The following is an 18,112-nucleotide window of genomic DNA, read 5'->3' as shown; positions in this document are numbered from 1 at the left end:
TCATGAAATTGTAACATGCACTTTGTAAACTATGTCTAACCCACACTGCAAGTGTGCCATATGAGATAAACACAGCTAGGAAAATCTTCCTGAACTCCTTATGGTCTACGCCTCATCCCTAGAAAATACTACTTAGTTGTCTCTTTAAAGACCACATGCAGTCAAGCACTATGAGAATATGGAAACAGTTCAAAATACACTGCATGGATGATTGTGTTGTGCTGGTATTAACCTCAATCATAGCCGAAATGACTAGCTCTTGCAATATTATCAGAAATGCATGAAAATTTTATTAAAAAAGAAACATATGTTACTACTGGAGTAATTATATGCCTTGGTTTAGTGTAAAATAATGCTTACTATTTATGGCAAGTACAATCTTTATATAATGTTATTCGTGAACACTTTACTTCCAAATATGCACTTCAAACAATAATAACTAACTAATCCCTTAAGAAGTTTAAGACAATGCAACTAACACTGTAATAGTAAGGAGAACTATGGCATGAAAATTCTGTCATTTGAACAATTTTACAAAACTGAAAGTTATGTAAATGAGGTACAATTACATGAAATAAAAACTTTTAGGAAGAACCAAACTCAAATTCATGAAAATCACTGGATAATGGATGCTGAAATACCAGTCTGTGAAGGAGATCATTCTTCAACCAGCAAATTCCAGAACTTCAAGAAATTCACCAAGAGTCAAATCCAGTCTCATTCAATGTGCACATCTAACTATAGCCTACTTCTATTATAGTTTGGCATAAGTTTACCATACACTGATTGAAAATCATTCATCACCATTTATCCACTTATTTCAAAGAAGCTATCTGAAATTTGCTGAAATGCATTTTAGCAACTGTTTTTACTTACATTATCAAAGTATAGAATACAATCAATGCTGAAAGTTTATAATCACTGCAGTAACATTTTAGTGTATATCCACCGGAGATATAAATACAGGTCCGAAGAATTAAACAAGCCTGTAATCTACTTGCTAGTAGGTTCTCTTAACTTGCAGATGGTAAGTGGCAATCAGATTTCTGAAGCCCTGGTCATTAGAGTAACATGCAAGTTTAAATAACATAAATTAGTACCTGAGCACCATTACTCCAATAAACCTGCAAGTAAAAATAATAATATATTTAGAATATGCATTTTTATAATGAACTATGTTCCTCCTCTCCTCATTATAAAGTAAATGCCATTTCAATATTAATTGCTATAACTAAATAGTCAAATAATATTATATCACTCTTGTGATTAATTAATACAAATGTTCTTGAATGCATGCAAGTATTTAATTTCAGTAAATGTTAAGCAGGTAAAGAAAAGAATCTCTTTATAAAATCAACATTACTTGGTAATATGCTGACAGCAAATATAATACTAACTTAAAATACTCAAAAGTTCAGCATTTATAATTCTTAATTATAAACACTGCCTAAACAATTTACGACTTACAGTAACTGAATGACTAACCAACTGCCCAACTATCCAATAATCAAATATGTAACATAGGTTAGAAGTTAAAACTGAATTAATCAAAACTTTTCAATTTTTAAACTGTGCAGGGAGTCCACTTTCTGCCTTTCATGCTCCCCCACTCACTTCCAGATGGTGATGTGGTAACATTACCCAATGGCTGGTGTTTGCATCAGTTTTTTCCTGCAAATGATGAAAATGAATATATAAAAGATCAGAGGAGGTATGTTCCCATGTTTTCAATGATTTGTTCCCACAAAGGCATCAGAATAATCCTTGATATTCTGGATAGTAACAAGTCTCTCAGTCCATATTGTATCCCCAGTTGTGTTCAAAATTTGTGATCCACAATTAGCATCTCCATCCTATACTGCTTACATGAACTGTCACACTTGCATCTATTCAATAGCATTAGAAGCTAAAATATATTCAAGCTCATCCCTAAAGGGATATATAAGTATATAAACAATCAGATTCTCTGACAGAAAGTGATACTTGATTTGTTTCCGCATACATGGCTGGGCACTGCAAATACTTTCATTATACTGTTGTTCAGTCATGCTATAAACAAAGCACAATTCATGCAACTTCTGAAAATGATGGATTATTCATTGAAACAAAATTCTAGTCATATTACAAAAAAGTATTTCTATATTTCATATCCTTACATTAATTACATGAACTCATGACATCAAATCTTTACTGTTTTCATAAATACTAAAGTATGTAAAACAAAGAATAATGTCTACTGGATACTAAAATTCATCTTTGAACATTTGCTTTCCTACAGTTTTCCCTATATTTGCATTCTGACTTACTCACTGGAAATCTTACAAGAGAAATGAGTAGTGATTGTTACTAGTCTTTGGTCAAGTGTTTTACTTCTGACCCAGCTCTCAGATCCATAAGTTAAAACTGGTTTGAACACTGTCTTCTATACAGCTAATTTAGTGTTCCGACTAATTTCTCTCTTATTCCATATGAATTTATTCAATTAACTGCCTACCATATACCAGCTTTGTTGATTCTGTTGTCTATTTCCATATTTAATTTACCATCTTCATTAAAAATCATGCCAAAGTAGCTGAAATGTTTTATTTGTTCCAGAGGTTCCCTGTTCGCAATGCAGTTGACATTTTCAACAATTCTACCTATTTTCATTGTCTTTGTCTTTTTAATGCTGACCTTCATACCATATCTATTACAACAGTTATTCAATTTAGTCAGGGAATCTTGCAAACTTGTAGCAGATTTATTTAGAAGTATAACATCGTCCGCATAAAGCAAAGAGCTGACATTAACATCTCCAATTCTGATATCATGTTTAATACCACTTTCCTTCATAATGTGATCAATACAGATAATGAATAACAGGAGGGATAATGCACATCCTTGTCTCACACCAGATTTAACATTAAACCATCTTCCTGTACTTCCTTCAATTCTAACTGCTGACTTACAACTCAAATAAGCACTAAGTATTGCTTGATATAATGCCCCATTGACACCATTTAACTGTAGCGTATTGAATAGCTTCTCTCTTGGCACGTTGTCATATGCCTTTTCCAAATCGACAAAACTTAAATACAGATCTTTGTTATATTCCCATGCTTTCTCAACTATTTGTCGTAAAGTGAAGATCTGATCCTGACAGCCTCTATTTAGTCTAAATCCAGCTTGTTCTTCACCAAGCTTTTCTTCCACAATTCTTCTCAACCGTTTCTCAAGTATACTTGCATAGATCTTGCCAGGAACACTCAGTAGGGAAATACCTCTGTAATTCTCACATTCAGTTTTATTTCTCTTTTTATATATGGGTACTATGAGAGCTCTACTCCAATCATCTGGAAATTGCCCCTATGCCCAGGCCTTTTGAACTATGCAGTGCAGCCACTGTAAGACTTTTATACCACCATACTTCAGCATTTTTGGCTGAATATCCTCTATTCCTGCTGCCTTTCCACATTTCAAGCCTTTGATGGCTTTTTCTACGTCAAGTATGAATATGTATTCCTGACTGTGAGCCGGTTGAGTGTTTTTTTACCACTGTGCTATCACTGCTTGTTTCATTTAGCAATTTTTCGAAGTAATTACTCCATACTTCAAGGATATCTTTTTCTCCTGTTCTGATGTCAGCTTTATCATCTCTAAGGATCTCACCAGTTTTTGTCTTTTTTGTTTCAGTCACCCCTATTATGTCAATCTGGTACTTATCTAATTCTTCGGCTAGCTCCATTTCTTTGCCATTCAGGCTTCTTATTTTGATAGTACCAATCTTTAACTCTGGGGATGTTGAGTTGAGGTGTGTTTTAGGATTTGTTCCAGTAGCTACCTTTTCGCTGTTCGCCCTGGTTCCCTTGCGAAAACAACGGGGGCCTTGTTTAACTGGGAAAAGCCCCAGCCGGCATGAAATTTTGTCATGTTGTACCATCATTTTTTATATTGGTTTAAGCCAATAAGAATACAATTTGGCCAGCTAAATCCCAAATTGCCAGCCCATCCTTGTTCGTTCACTATCCAGATAGATACCCAACAGGGTGCACCACGAGAAGGTGAGGATTGGACATTAGGTCAGAAGCTCTGGTCGGTTCTCCGCATTCCTTTGAAGGCTATGTGGAGGTCTCCTCTCAGTTATACAGCTTTGACCCTTAAGCACCTCTAAATGTATAATACGGTTGTAAAATCCACAATTTCTATAATGAATATAATACACTTCTTCTAAAAATCACTTTCGGATGTGATTTAGGAAAAAAAGAGAGAGTTTGAAAATGAAAACCTTTCAGATAGAATCAGAAGAAAATATTAACTGATTTGGCCAAGAAAACACATGATTGAGTTCACAGATTAAAAAAAATTAAATAATTTAAATAAAAAATTCAAGGTGGGCATAGAAAGTAAAACAAGTAATCAAAGAAAAGAAATCACACGTTCCTGGCAAATAAGTCAGCACATATTCTCAGAGAATCTTTTAGAAAAATGAAGAAAAGCCATGTGTGAAAGTAGCTAAACATGAGTGACAGGAAGATTTTGAAAAGTATAAGGAAGATAAATACCATAAAGAATTGACAGCGTACAATAGAAATATAAATTAAATCAACTTTAATATATACTTTCCAATATTTCGGCAACGTCAAGTTGCCATCTTCATGGGAACTTAAGATAAAGACATGTGCATGCAAGTACTACATAACAGCAAATGAGAAACGAAACGAGGAAGCTCCATTTTCCTAAAGTCCTGATGGTGCCTCCTGGCAGGCTATTTAGGTGTTCTTGGCCTTTGGGCTGAAGTTCTTCTGATGTATGTTTCCCAAATTTGGGGCAGTCTCATGCATCCAAATTTGTTGAGGTTTGGCATGTTCCTAAGGGCTGAGGCTGATTCCAAGAATAGTCTTTCATATTTGAACTTGCTGCAGTGTATTACTGTGGCTTTCTTCCACCTTATTCAGTGGCGAGTATCTAGAGCATGGTCTGCAAGGCCAGAGTGGCTGTACTGGTGAAATCGGATGTAGCAAGCATCGGATAGAGGGGACAGCTATCGGTTCACCACTTTCCCCACCCTTGGCCAACTTCTTTATGGAGACTTTTGAAGAGAAAGCCTTAAACTCTGCCCCACAAAAACCTACCACATGGCTTCGCTAAGTTGATGATGTGTTCGCTATTTGGCCACATGGCCCAGATACACTCCTCTCCTTCCTAACACACTTAAACAACCAACACCCTGGAAAAAGAGAAAAACAACAGCCTCCCCTTCCTAGACACTACTCACCCACCAACCTGATGGTACCTTGGTTTTCTCAGTTTTTAGAAAACCCACCCATACAGGCAGATACATTCACCAATAATCCCCTTCCCCTCACAACAATATGGAGTTTTTAAGACACTATTCAACAGGGCTAAACTAATCTGTTCAAATGACAAAGTCCTAACCACTGAACTAAATCACATCCTTAACACTTTCTCAGCCAATGGCTATCCGCTCCAAAAAAATCCAAAAAATACTAAAACCAGTTATCCACAACCCACCTCTTCCCCCCTTCACAAAAAAGATTACTCTAAATCCATCACCATTCCCTACATCTGAGGCATCTCAGAAAAAAACAACAAAATCCTAAAAAAACATGACTTGACCACTTGTTATAGACCATATAGAAAATTGGCATCCCTTATCTGCTCCACTAAAGACCAACCACTTCCCCTAGACCTACCTGGTGTATACCAGGTCCCTTGCAGCTGTAAATTGTCCTACTTTGGCCAAACAGGTAAGACATCAAATATCAGAATCTCAGAACACAAGGAATACATCCGATTTCACCAGTACAGCCACTCTAGGCTTGCAGACCATGCTCTGGATATTCTCCACAGAATAAGTTGGAAGAAAGCCACAGTAATACACTGCAGCAAGTTCAAATATGAAAGACTATTCTTGGAATCAGCCTCAGCCCTTAGGAACACGCCAAACCTCAACAAATTTGGATGCATGAGACTGTCCCAAATTTGGGAAACATACATCAGAAGAACTTCAGCCCAAAGGACAAGAACACCTAATATAGCTCGCCAGGGGGAACCATCAGGACTTTAGGAAAATGGTAGCTTCCTCGCTTCATTTCTCATTTGCTGGTATGTAGTACTTGCGTGCACATGTCTTTATCTTAAGTTCCCATGAAGATGGCAAAGTGATGTTGCCAAAATATTGGAAAGTATATATTAAAGTTGATTTAATTTATATTTCTAGTGTACGCTGTCAATTCCTTAAGTATTAATTATCATGTTTAACCAGTGTATAAGCCTTTCTACAAGAAATACCATAAAGCTGTTCAAATGTTTTTCAGTCTGATAAGGGTTCGACAGAGGACAGTCACCCAAAAGGAATCAAAGACAAATGGAATATGCACGTGGAAGATATTCTGGATGTCTGGAGCTATTATTTTCGAAAAAGTATTAAATAGGACAGCAGCAAGCAACAGAATTGCTGTAGACAGTATCCAAGAAGAATGCAATCATGAACATTTTAGTACAGTTTCAGTTAAGTTGCATGACAACTGAAACGTGAAATGACAGGTAGAGTAGATGATAATAAATATTAAATGCTGAAAAAAGATAACAAAAGTTTTGAAGTAGTTACAACTTCATCAGATGACTGAACAGCGTTAATCGATTCAATTTATTAAAAAGAGAAATGCAACTGAATCTGAAAATAATAGATGAATTTTCCTATTACTGTTTGTGGAAAGATGGAAAGGCTGGAAGAAATGATAAGAAAGATGGGGAAAAAACTGATGAAAAACAAACTGGACTGAGGCCAAACAGGGATAACTAAGACTGTAATTTTACTTGAAGCAAACAATCTAGTAATCATAGAAACAATGGGAAATAACATTACAATTTCAACTGGAACCTTATCATACATAACGATCAAATGAATGGGATTAAACTACATATAAAAGAGAGGACTAATGTTAAATGGGAATATACCACATTCTTTAATATTAGGTCTATATAGATTATAACAGTGCAGTGTATACAGCTAATATTAAAGAATGTGGTATTCAACCAGATATTTGATAAGAGATAGGAAGTTAATTCTTTACACTATACAGATCATGTTATGTTCTCTTAAATGTGCTACAAGTCTTCAAATTTTTTCATCTTAATACTATCATAGTATAACAGGAAAGTTTACATTACAAATTTTATACTGAAAATTTTCCTCTGGTCATATCTATCAGGATTCCTATGAGATCTTATTGTATCAATTTATCATCATCATCAAATTCCTGACGTGATGATGTAATTTATTTATTGATGCAATACCCTCAAAGGGCGTACAGAATATGATAGTACAACATACATTATTACTAACTTTCTATCTACAATTTTCCTCCAAATCAATCTGTTACCTTGATAGGTAACAGATTGATTTGGCAATATCATATTTTTAATATGATACTGCCATTGATGCCATCTGTTCATGCCCCTAATCTTTCTCAGGACTCTCATATCTGCAGTCTCTAGTCTTTGGTCAAGTGTTTTACTTCTGACCCAGCTCTCAGATCCATAAGTTAAAATTGGTTTGAACACTGTCTTGTATACCACTAATTTAGTGTTTTGACTAATTTCTCTCTTATTCCATATAAATTTATTCAGTTGACTTCCTACCATACCAGCTTTGTTCATTCTGTTCTCTATTTCCATATTTAATTTACCATCTTCAGTAAAAATCATGCCAAAGTAACTGAAATGTTTTACTTATTCTATAGGTTCTCCATTCACAATGCAGTTGATATTTTCAATGCTTCTGCCTATTTTCATTGTCTTTATCTTGTTATTGCTGACCTTCATACCATATCTATTATAACAGTTATTCAATTTAGTCAGGGAATCTTGCAAACTTGTAAGGGATTTATTTAGAAGTACAACATCATCCGCATAAAGCAAAGAGCTGATATTAACATCTCCAATTCTGATATCATGTTTAATACCACTTTCCTTCATAATGTGATCCATATAGATAATGAATAACAGAGGTGATAATGTTCATCCTTGTCTCACACCAGATTTAACATTAAACCATCTTCCTGTACTTCCTTAAATTCTAACTGCTGACTTACAACTCAAATAAAGACTAAGTATTGCTTGATATAATACTTCATTGACACCATACAACTGTAGTGTTTTGAATAGCTTTTCTCTTGGCACCTTGTCATATAACTTTTCCAGATCTACAAAACTTAAATACAGATGTATCAATTTATAAAAAAAGAAAATCAAACTGCATGTGAGAGTTATAGAGGATTTTTCTTATAGTTCCAGGAAAGTTTTATATAAGCATTTCAGCAACTAAGAAAAACTGGAGGAAACACTGAGTTCAGTTGAAACATAGATAGTCAGAGACTGATGGTCTATATAGTCAAGAAATCATAGGTTTAAAAGATAATGTTGCTCAAAAAAGACAAAGTCATCATCATAACGGCTTTCTTTAGTCTCCACTATTAGACAAGTGCCTCTCAATGCTTCTTCCATTTCACCTGATCTGTATCTCTCCACCATAAATGTCAATGACATCTTTTTATCTCATGCCATTTTACTATTGGTCTACCTCGTTTCTGATAACCAGTTCATGGTGTTCATTTGTTTATCTGTTGTCAGACATTCTCATCACATGTCCTGGCCATCACTATTTATTGATGCAATGCCCATTACTTTTGTTTGCTTCCTTGTCCAATTATTTTTCTTTTTATCTGACTGTGTTTTTCTCAAAATGCACACAGTTGAGGGGGGGGGCATTCTAACCTTGCAGATATGCTCCTTTTGCTGATTTGCTGAGGACAGTCTTTTCTTGTGGGTTTTTCAAGTGGTTCTGAGTAGCAATTCTTGTTTTCAACCTCTTCACTTTTTTCCCAATGATATTTGTATATCTGAGTCTACAGTTGTGAAATATGATTACATAAAGCTGTTCACATCTCAGAGCTGTTATGCACTTTTTAATACTTCAAACACATTTTACTTTTCAATATGGGATAACATTTTTATCCTGCTCAACATTACATGGCATCCTATTTTAAATCCTCTGTACATTCTTATTCTGGATCAATCTTATCTCTATTTAATAATAACAATCAACAAGGCATTTCTTTTGTATGTGTTTTCTTCATATGAATCTCTAGAGCCTCTGTAGCTCAGTCAGTATAGACTTTTTGTTGGAAAGACCTGGGTTCAATTTCCATCTATGACATGAGAAACTTTTATCTAGTCTCTTTTGAACAAAGGTGAGTTAGCCAGTCTTATACAGAGGTAATGGGTTTTTTCACCCAGAAACGTGAATTTTTTATCCCTCAGAACACGCAAACTAGCCCCATGAGCACACGGATTTAGTCATAAAATATATATACCTAATCCCTCATTAGGAGGGCAAACTGACCTACATATCTATACTTACAATTGACTCCTGTTGAAGACAGTAAATAATGGTGAATTCAGGGTTTGCTAAATAAATCATATGCTAAATAAATCATATAATTTAGAAAGATCAACTGTTTTAGTCTCTATGGTCTCAGTAACGAATTGTAATTAGTATGACCTATCTCTCTCCCCCTTACCCCAACAACTGCCTCTTTCATTTATGCTTATCTTCAGTTCTGTTGATGTTTTATTTCCTTCTGTTATTCCAGTGACTGACTTTTCATTCACCTTACTTCCTGACAAGGACCGCTTGGTAAAAGTAGGAAACATCCAGCCAGCATGATATCCAGTTATGCTATATCTATCATTGTAATGAATAAGAAGTTCCAGCCAAGATAGAATATAATTTTTTCAGCATCTAAGTGGTGGACACTTAGTAAATGGAGAAAGTGATGCCACCTCATGGAAGCAAGGACTAGGTAGTAGGTCAAAAGTCCCAATCAGTTTTCCACATTCTTTATAGACTATGTGGTGTCCTCCCAACCCTTATATAGCTCAATCTTTAAACCCATTAGAGAATGTGCTAATGTAATATCTGAATAAAATCAATAATATATAAAGGATAAAATTGCAAAAACAAACTTCCATGAAAACTTTGTACTGTTCTGGTAGTATATGAATTGCCTATAACTGATATTTCATTCTTTATACTTACTATTTATTATTATTAACATCAGACCTCCATGGAGTCAAAAGGCTCAAACTCACCCCCCATTTACACCCTCCTAATCACATGAAGCACACTATTAAACACAAAGCCCATCAAACCATGCTTTAAACTCTTTCAATGTATCCACATTCATCACAATGTCAGGTAATACATTTCTCTCACCAACCACTCTCCATGCAAACAACCTGCTCCTGATTACATACTCCTTATATAGTTCCGAGACATGTCCCTTTGTTCTAGCTCCCTTCCCCCATTCCATGAAAAATTTCTTCCGCATTAACCCAGTAACAACCTTTTACCAACTTGAACATCTCAATCATATCCTCTCTCTCCTATTCATAACATTTTGCAAACCACCTTAGTCAGTCTTCTCTGGACCATTTCTAATATATCCTCATTATCATGAAAACTGGGGGACAAAATATGTGTACAATAATCTATATGAGGCCTGATCTTGCCTCATACAATGGAACCAGAACCATTTCTGCATGCTAAGGTCCTCCCCACCTCATTGCCATTATCCAATATGATGACTTCACAACCTGTGCAATGTGACCTCTAAACTTTAAATCCTTGTCCACCACCACAAGGTCTCTTGTTTCCTCAAACTTTCCCCAAAATTTCCCCACCAAGTGTATACTTTGCATCCCATTGTTGCTTACCAAATTTCAGAACCTTACATTTTGCAACAATAAACTGACAATTCCATATACTGTTGCCTACTTGTACAATCTATTCAAGTTACACGTAAAGCCACAACATCTGCTTCATATCTCGTCACTCTCCCCAGTTTTGCATCATCTGCAAATAGTTGTATATCCTGAGTTAAACCCATCCCAATATCATTAATATACAAATTAAATAACAATGGTCCCAACACAGACCTCTTTGACACACCGCTAGTGACTTTCCCTCTTTTGGGATACTGTACTCCTCTCCCTCCATACACAACTTGCTGATATCGATGCCTGATGCTATATGCGACCTCCCTTTAACAAACCCATGCTGACAAGCACAAAGAATATCACTGTTTTTACTAAGCAAGCTCTGTAATACACTATCACTGCCTTTTGAAGTGGAACAATTTTACCTTCCTTCCACTCCTTTTGGATTTGTGCTGTTGTAAGACTTGTTAAAAAGGTGGACCAAGGCTGATGCTAACTCCTTAGAACATTCCCTTTAGACATGTGGTAATATGTCATTAAGTCTTATTGCTTACTGACATCTGGCTTACTTAACTTCTCATATACTTCTTGCTTGCTCACCACTGTCTTCTCTCATTTCATTCTCTACAAGTGTGCCTTCTGATTTTACACCGAATACCTCAACTATGTCTTCTGCAGAAGTTACCAATCTCCCACTTTCATCCATTAACATCATCTTACCATGATCATTCTTCTTTCTACTTGTCAAATATCGAAAAACTCCCAAAGGTTTTCTTGGCCTGATTTACTTATTTCTTCCTGAACTGTACTTTTGCTGTCCTTACCAACTGAGTCACTGTGCCTGTTCTTTGTACTCTTCACGCAATTCCGATTATTATCGTTCACTTTGTGCTGTCTCCAAAGTGCCTTCTTCTTCCAGATTTCGTGCTTAATCCCCTCATTCATCCATCTACACCTACCTTATTCAGCCTTTTATCCTTCAGAATACATTCACACTTTGATGGTGTTAAGTGTTTCTTTGTCAGCTCCCAAGCAGCATTTATTTCCTTTCTGCTCAACTCCTGATTCCATGCTGTAGCTGAGAACTTTTCAGACCATCCTCATATTCTTTACTCACAGATTATTATTAACTTCCTATGGCTAGCCACAAGCCAGGTGATCACTTCATGATCACTCTCGCCCACTGGAGGGAAGTGTACAAAACCCCACTCACTCTGTAATCCTCTGATGAAATGGCTAGATCTAAAACTCTCGATCCTCACATGCCCTCCTTTACATACTTCCGAAGATAGATGTCTTTCAAGAACTTGAGAAATTAATTTTCCTTATTTCCAAAAACTATTTCTTCGTTCTGATCCACACTACCATAATTAAAATCACTCTTCCCTTATTCACTAGCCCAAGTTGCTTACACATTTCTTCGTCATCTCCCTCCACATTCCGTTGCCTACAACAACATCCAACTAAATATCTCTTCCTGTCCATCTCCACCTCAAAATCATTGCTCTTTCTCTTTCTCATGTCTACCATATGTGGACAAAATTCTCCTGCTATTATCAGCACCACCCCCCCTCTCCTTGTCTCTTCTATCCTTGCAAACAACACCGCACCCTTCCATTTCTATTTCTGTCAGGATATTATCTTCATTCACCCATGTTTCACTTATTCCAACAATTTTTAGAAACTCAGACTGTGAAACAATTTCATCTCCCATATTTCTGACACCCCTAGCATTTGTAAATAGAATATAGACATTCACTTTCGGGTCTATAAGCAGTCCTATCTAAGCCCTTCAAATTGTGATTTCCCCATCATACCTGCCCTTGTCTGATCACTTATTGCTGCTTATTCCATATATCCAACTCAGTCTCAACTACCCCACTCACATTCCAATCTATTCCATTCCTATGCTGATCATCCACATACAATATATACATTTATTACCACTTCCAACATCCACTCTCTCTCTCTATGCTGCTGTGCCTCCTTGTCCACCCAGGATTTGCCCCTCCACTGTTTCCCTGTTCCTCTTGCATTCTCATCAGCGGTGCGCCGGCCATATGTGTAATGTGTGCGACACACACAGGCACCAAAGAGGAGGAAATACTTTAAAAAAAACTTTTTTTAAGTGATTTTTTTATTGGAAGGGGGGGGGGGGACAGGGGCGCCAACTAAAGTTTTGCACACAGGTGCCAGACACTACTGGCATGCTACTGGGTATAGGGGTGGCAACTAAAGTTTTGCACACAGGCGGCAGACACTATTGGCATGCCCTTGATTCTCATTCTCTCTCTCTCTCTCTCTCTCTGTTCATCTTTCACACTACTGCTGTTTTCATTGCTGAGTACCATAGTCTCTTCCATTCCACTCTCCTGATCTTTCACTTCAGTTTTACTTCTGATCTCTTGCTTGCATCACATACTGCATTTCCATCTATCAACAGTTTCTCCAGTTCACTTACTCCAAAGCTGTTCAAATGCAATCTGTCACTTCTGTGCAATTCCATTCTTCCTTCAGATACATGCCACACATCCACAAACCATTCTTCTCCCAAAGCTCTGCCAACATACTGTATTTACTCGAACATAACTCACGCTCACATATATCTTGACCTCTGATTTTACTTTATAAAAAAAAAAAAAAAAAAAAAAAGAAAGAAAAAGTTTTGCATATACCTCGCACACACAAAAAAAAGGTAAAAATTTTAAAAATAGATAGTGAATGTTGTTATTGCAGAAACAGTGAAAACTTTCGGATGTGAAGACCAATGTGGCCATTATTCTTGGTGGTCTTACATCTCGTCTACAGCCCTTGGATGTTTCGTCAAAACAAACCACTCAAGGACTATGTACGAAAATTCTACATGAAGTGGGTGGCAGCCAGCGGCTATGACCTGACTTCGGCAGGGAAATTAAGAGACCATCATTAGAACTGTTATACAACTTGATTTTCAGAGTTTGGGATACGATTTTGCCAGAAATAATTGCCAAGAGGTTTTTTAAAATCGGCATCTATGCTCTGGATGGGAATGAAGATGATGCCATTTGGGTAGATTGACAATGCACACGAGGAAACTGCTCTAGAGACTGGAAGTAGACATACCGAATAGAAGAAAATAACATTGATAATTAAAATTTAAATGCATTAATTTTATAAATAACATGTAAAATTTATTTATTCATTTATATGGGGTTTTCTCCCCTGTCTGTTAGGATGGGTCAAGTGCACTTAATGAGGGATTGCGCGAAGGAAGACTTGGTTTCGAGTCTAGTCGGTGACTAGAGGAAATTTTTCTAAGCCTTTTTTCGACCGGTTCCTGAGTTAATCGATCTCTGGCACGGGCAAGCGGGCTTTTCTTCCCGGAAACTCAGGTTTTTTGTCCCGTAAACTTAAGAAAATCGACCGTAGAACCCACATTATTTCAGACATTAAATATATTGTGTTAGGGACCACGAGATGGCGGCACATTTGAGCCGTCTCTCTTCACCATGAACCACTTAATTAGTGATAGCCTTGGGCCATCTATCTCTGATTGGTACCAGTGGAGATTGAACTGGCCACTCAGTCTCCAAAAGTATATGGGAATAAAAAGGCATTAGCTGATTTTTTTTTTTTAAGCTGAAGTATAAATATTTTATGACTGTAAATTCATGTGTGTTCACAGGGCCAGTTTGCCTATTCTGAGGGATAAAACACCTGAGTTTCCAGGTGAGACCAGTTAACTCACCTCTAGTTGAAAGAGACCAGATAAAGGTTCCTCACATCTTGGATGGGAATCGAACCCAGGTCTTTCTGACCAAATAGCTTCATCTATACCGACTGAGCTGAGGAGGCTCTATGTAAGCAATTAAAATAATAATTAATACTGAGGATTTAATTATAAACATAACTTCTTCCTGAAAAAGTTTAGTTTCCAAAAATCCCCCCATATATCTCGCACCATGATTTTTTAACTTTAATTTTGAGGAAAAATGTGTGAGATATATTCAAGTAAATACAGTACCATTCATGATTTTTGCACTCTGGCTAAACTCATCATTGTCATATCCTGTCAACACACTGACAAACTATCCCCCATTATACTGACCTCACGGTTATCTTTCACTCTCCTCAATAAGCTCCTGAAATCTGCCTTACATTCTTCTTATGTCCACCCAAATCATTTATTCCCATAAACCCCACTGACTCTCTCTTGCTCATTTCTTCCTCATATCCAAAGCATGATTATCTTGCTCATTCTTCCTTCTGGATAGCAGACCTTATACACTCTATCATTAACACCAATCTTCTAATAAGGGATCTCCATATGCTGCTGTTCTCGAGTCATTCGTTACCTCTTTTTCTTTCATTCTATTATTTTGTCCTCTCAGTTGTTTCCACTAAATGTCTAATATTACTCCGCATATTCCTCATTTCATTTTTCATTTTGAACAACTCTCTCTTCAAATCTTGCATTCTAGCAATTGCACTCTGTCACTCCCATAGTCTCCCTACCTCTTGTTCTGCAGCACCTTTTCTCCCCATTTCCCCATTCCTACTTCCTTTCGCTTTCATGTCACTTACTTTCATTTCTTTATTCTTACGTTCTTTCACTTTCTCAGTCTCACTAGCTTTTGTTCCATTTATGTTTCTTTCATTTAAGCTACCTTTCATTCCTTCAGTTTGTTTCACATATACTAATAACTCTCAGTCTAACAAAATATCGCACTTTCTACAAATCCATACTTTCTCTCGTCTCCTGTTCAGTATCTCCACAAACACATCTTTCACATTTTGCGACATATACATTGCATTCATGACACTGAACCATTTTTGAAAAGTCTACATCATTAATAGCATTTGATCTTCATGCTGCATGGCATATAAACCTTGTGTGTGTTCAAGGCAAGATTCAAAAATTCAATATAAAAAGTCAGTAACAAAGCCAATTATCACACACGCACACTAAACTATCAAAAATAAACAATATTATAAGCAATATTGCCAATTATTACACAAAATAGCACTTATCTTTACCAGAACTCTTTATCAATGACAAGTACGTAGTGACCATCTAGTGGCCACTCCTTTTATTTTAACAATATATCATAACTTAATTTGAATGGCATATTTCCAAAAGATAATATTAACGGCATTTCTAAAAAACTTTTAACATTTAAAAAAATACCTTGAATCGTTAACAAATGATGTATATGTCCTTCACTGAAGAGCAGACATTTTATATCAGCTGAATGAGCATGTTATCAAACTACCTTATCAGGTTGGTCTGAGAAAGAAAGATACATCAGACTTGAAAGTGCAACGATATTTTATATTACGGTTTTTTTTTGCTTTTTTTTATAATAAATTTAAAAAAAAATACCTTATAGCCATTATCATCCTTTGGATTATGTGATGCTGTTACCATGATACCAGCACTACATCCTAGTTGGAGTACTCCAAAAGGTACAAATGGAGTAGGCGTTATCTTGGAATATAAATTTACTGGAATTCCCTGTTGAATAAATGCAACAGCTGACAATTTGGCAAACCTAGATGTAAATGAATAAATAAATCAGTATAAATTACAAACAAACAAGTTCAATTACATAATTAATAGAGACTTTCTATGATACAAATTCTCAGACATTATTATTACTAGATTTAAATGTACAAAAACCCTAATGAAATGCAATATGCAATTTTATATTAAGGTCTAAACATGTTAACTTAATGATTTTTTTTGTTTGTTTTTCTGAATTTTGTTTTGTTTCAAGAAGAAAAACTGGTTTTCTATTCTATCTTCTGGGAGAAAAATCCAAACTTCAAATCCTTACCATCAACACTCAAGAACAATAGAGCAGTGCTTCCCAAACTTATGGATGGCAAGGCCCGCCTTTGGAAAAATTAAAATATTTCACGCCCCCCCCCCTCCCATCAGAAAAAAATTCGTAATACAGACATATTATAATATTTATTGTATCTATATTCAATACTATTTATATTTAAGATTTTGCGTTTGTAAATTTTTTTGTGCTTCTTATCAATACGTTTTGAAATGAAACTTATATGAATAAGCATATATTTACTGATATTCATTAAGCATTGAAATACGCAGGAAGCAAAATTTGTGAATCAACAATAATGTGGGATTTTTTTTATTAAAATATAAAAAAGAACAAAAATAAAAATTAAATACGTTTCATTTAAGATAAAAAAAAACTACTTAGTAGAAAGGGGGAGATGGTAAATCCCTTTATGTTTTTTATGGCCAGGTACGAAACTCGGATCGAAATCCATTCAAATTTCGATCCGAGTTTCGAACCCGGCTATAAAAACATAAACGGATTTACCATCTCCCTTTCTATTAACATATTCGCCAGTAAAATAGCCTTTTGGCTTATTAAAACTGCTTAGTCTTAAAACATTTTAAATTAGTTTTCATTATTTCACGGCACCTGCGTAACAACAAAACTTACGGCAAACAAGGGGACCCCGGCCCACAGTTTGGGAAGCGCTGCAATAGAGTACTTGGCTAAGACTTCAAAGCATATGAAGTGTTTTAAAATAAATAATATTTAATTTTTTGCATTTCTCAAGAAAATTATTTTACTTCTTTTTTTTAAATTATATATGCTTTCTTTCTTTCTTAAAAAGAAGTCATCAGTGTTGGACTGAGTTCGGAGGAAGGGGTCACCATTGTTTAACTTTGATGTTAATAATATTGGGAATCAATCAAGGCATGTGTATTCTTCAAGCTAGTTTGCTTGAAGAATACACATGACTTGGATGAAAACCCCTATAACCTCTGTGAGAATCGCTAACTCACCTGTTGAAATGTTATAAAAGTTCTGTGTCCTACATGGATTCCAACCAAATTAATAACTAAGATATGAAGTATCTAGTTCCATCACATCAGGCAATGAAATTCACACTCCTCTAAAGCCAATTGCAAACACCATGCAAAGAGCTGAATATGAAATAGCCTGTTGGTTGGAGAGTGGATAGATATGCTCTTCAAAACAAGAAGATCTTTCTTTATACATCCAAGTTACTCAAGGTTTCCTCCCCCATCAATAAAGAAAAGCATTAAGTGTAAAATAGTTGTTACAACAAGCTTTATTTTTTAAATACAGGTATCCCTTGCTTAACGCAGGATTTGATTAATGCGGCGAAATTATTTGCAGCAATCCCTTGATATACGTGGCAAGAGTTTTGATTAATGCACCTTTAACCCTGCGGAGCTCGCAGCTGATCTGACAGATACATGCAAAATGTTTAATATAAATATTGTTACACAATTTTCAGTGTATAACTTGGAGGTCATGAGTAGCTGTGCATTCATTTGTTA

General features: G+C 35.8%; 1 protein-coding gene across 1 annotated transcript in view; it reads right to left on the bottom strand.

The window, feature by feature from the left end:
- Positions 1–18,112, bottom strand: part of Pgm2a (phosphoglucomutase 2) — a 302,858-nt gene that overhangs the window by 222,070 nt on the left and 62,676 nt on the right. The window contains exons 4-5 of the mRNA XM_090406595.1: positions 16,145–16,313; positions 1,101–1,124 (exon numbers count right to left, since the gene is read on the bottom strand). Of these exons, the coding sequence (XP_090262721.1) occupies positions 1,101–1,124; positions 16,145–16,313 (193 nt within the window). The remainder of the gene's footprint in view (positions 1–1,100; positions 1,125–16,144; positions 16,314–18,112) is intronic.

The sequence above is a fragment of the Typopeltis vanoorti genome, chromosome 16 (genome assembly GCF_054136105.1).
Source record: "Typopeltis vanoorti isolate ZY-2024b chromosome 16, IOZ_Tvanoo_1.0, whole genome shotgun sequence".
Classification (NCBI taxonomy): domain Eukaryota; kingdom Metazoa; phylum Arthropoda; class Arachnida; order Uropygi; family Thelyphonidae; genus Typopeltis; species Typopeltis vanoorti.
Note: the sequence above shows the minus strand (reverse complement) of the source record. Positions and strands in the feature narration are given on the sequence as shown.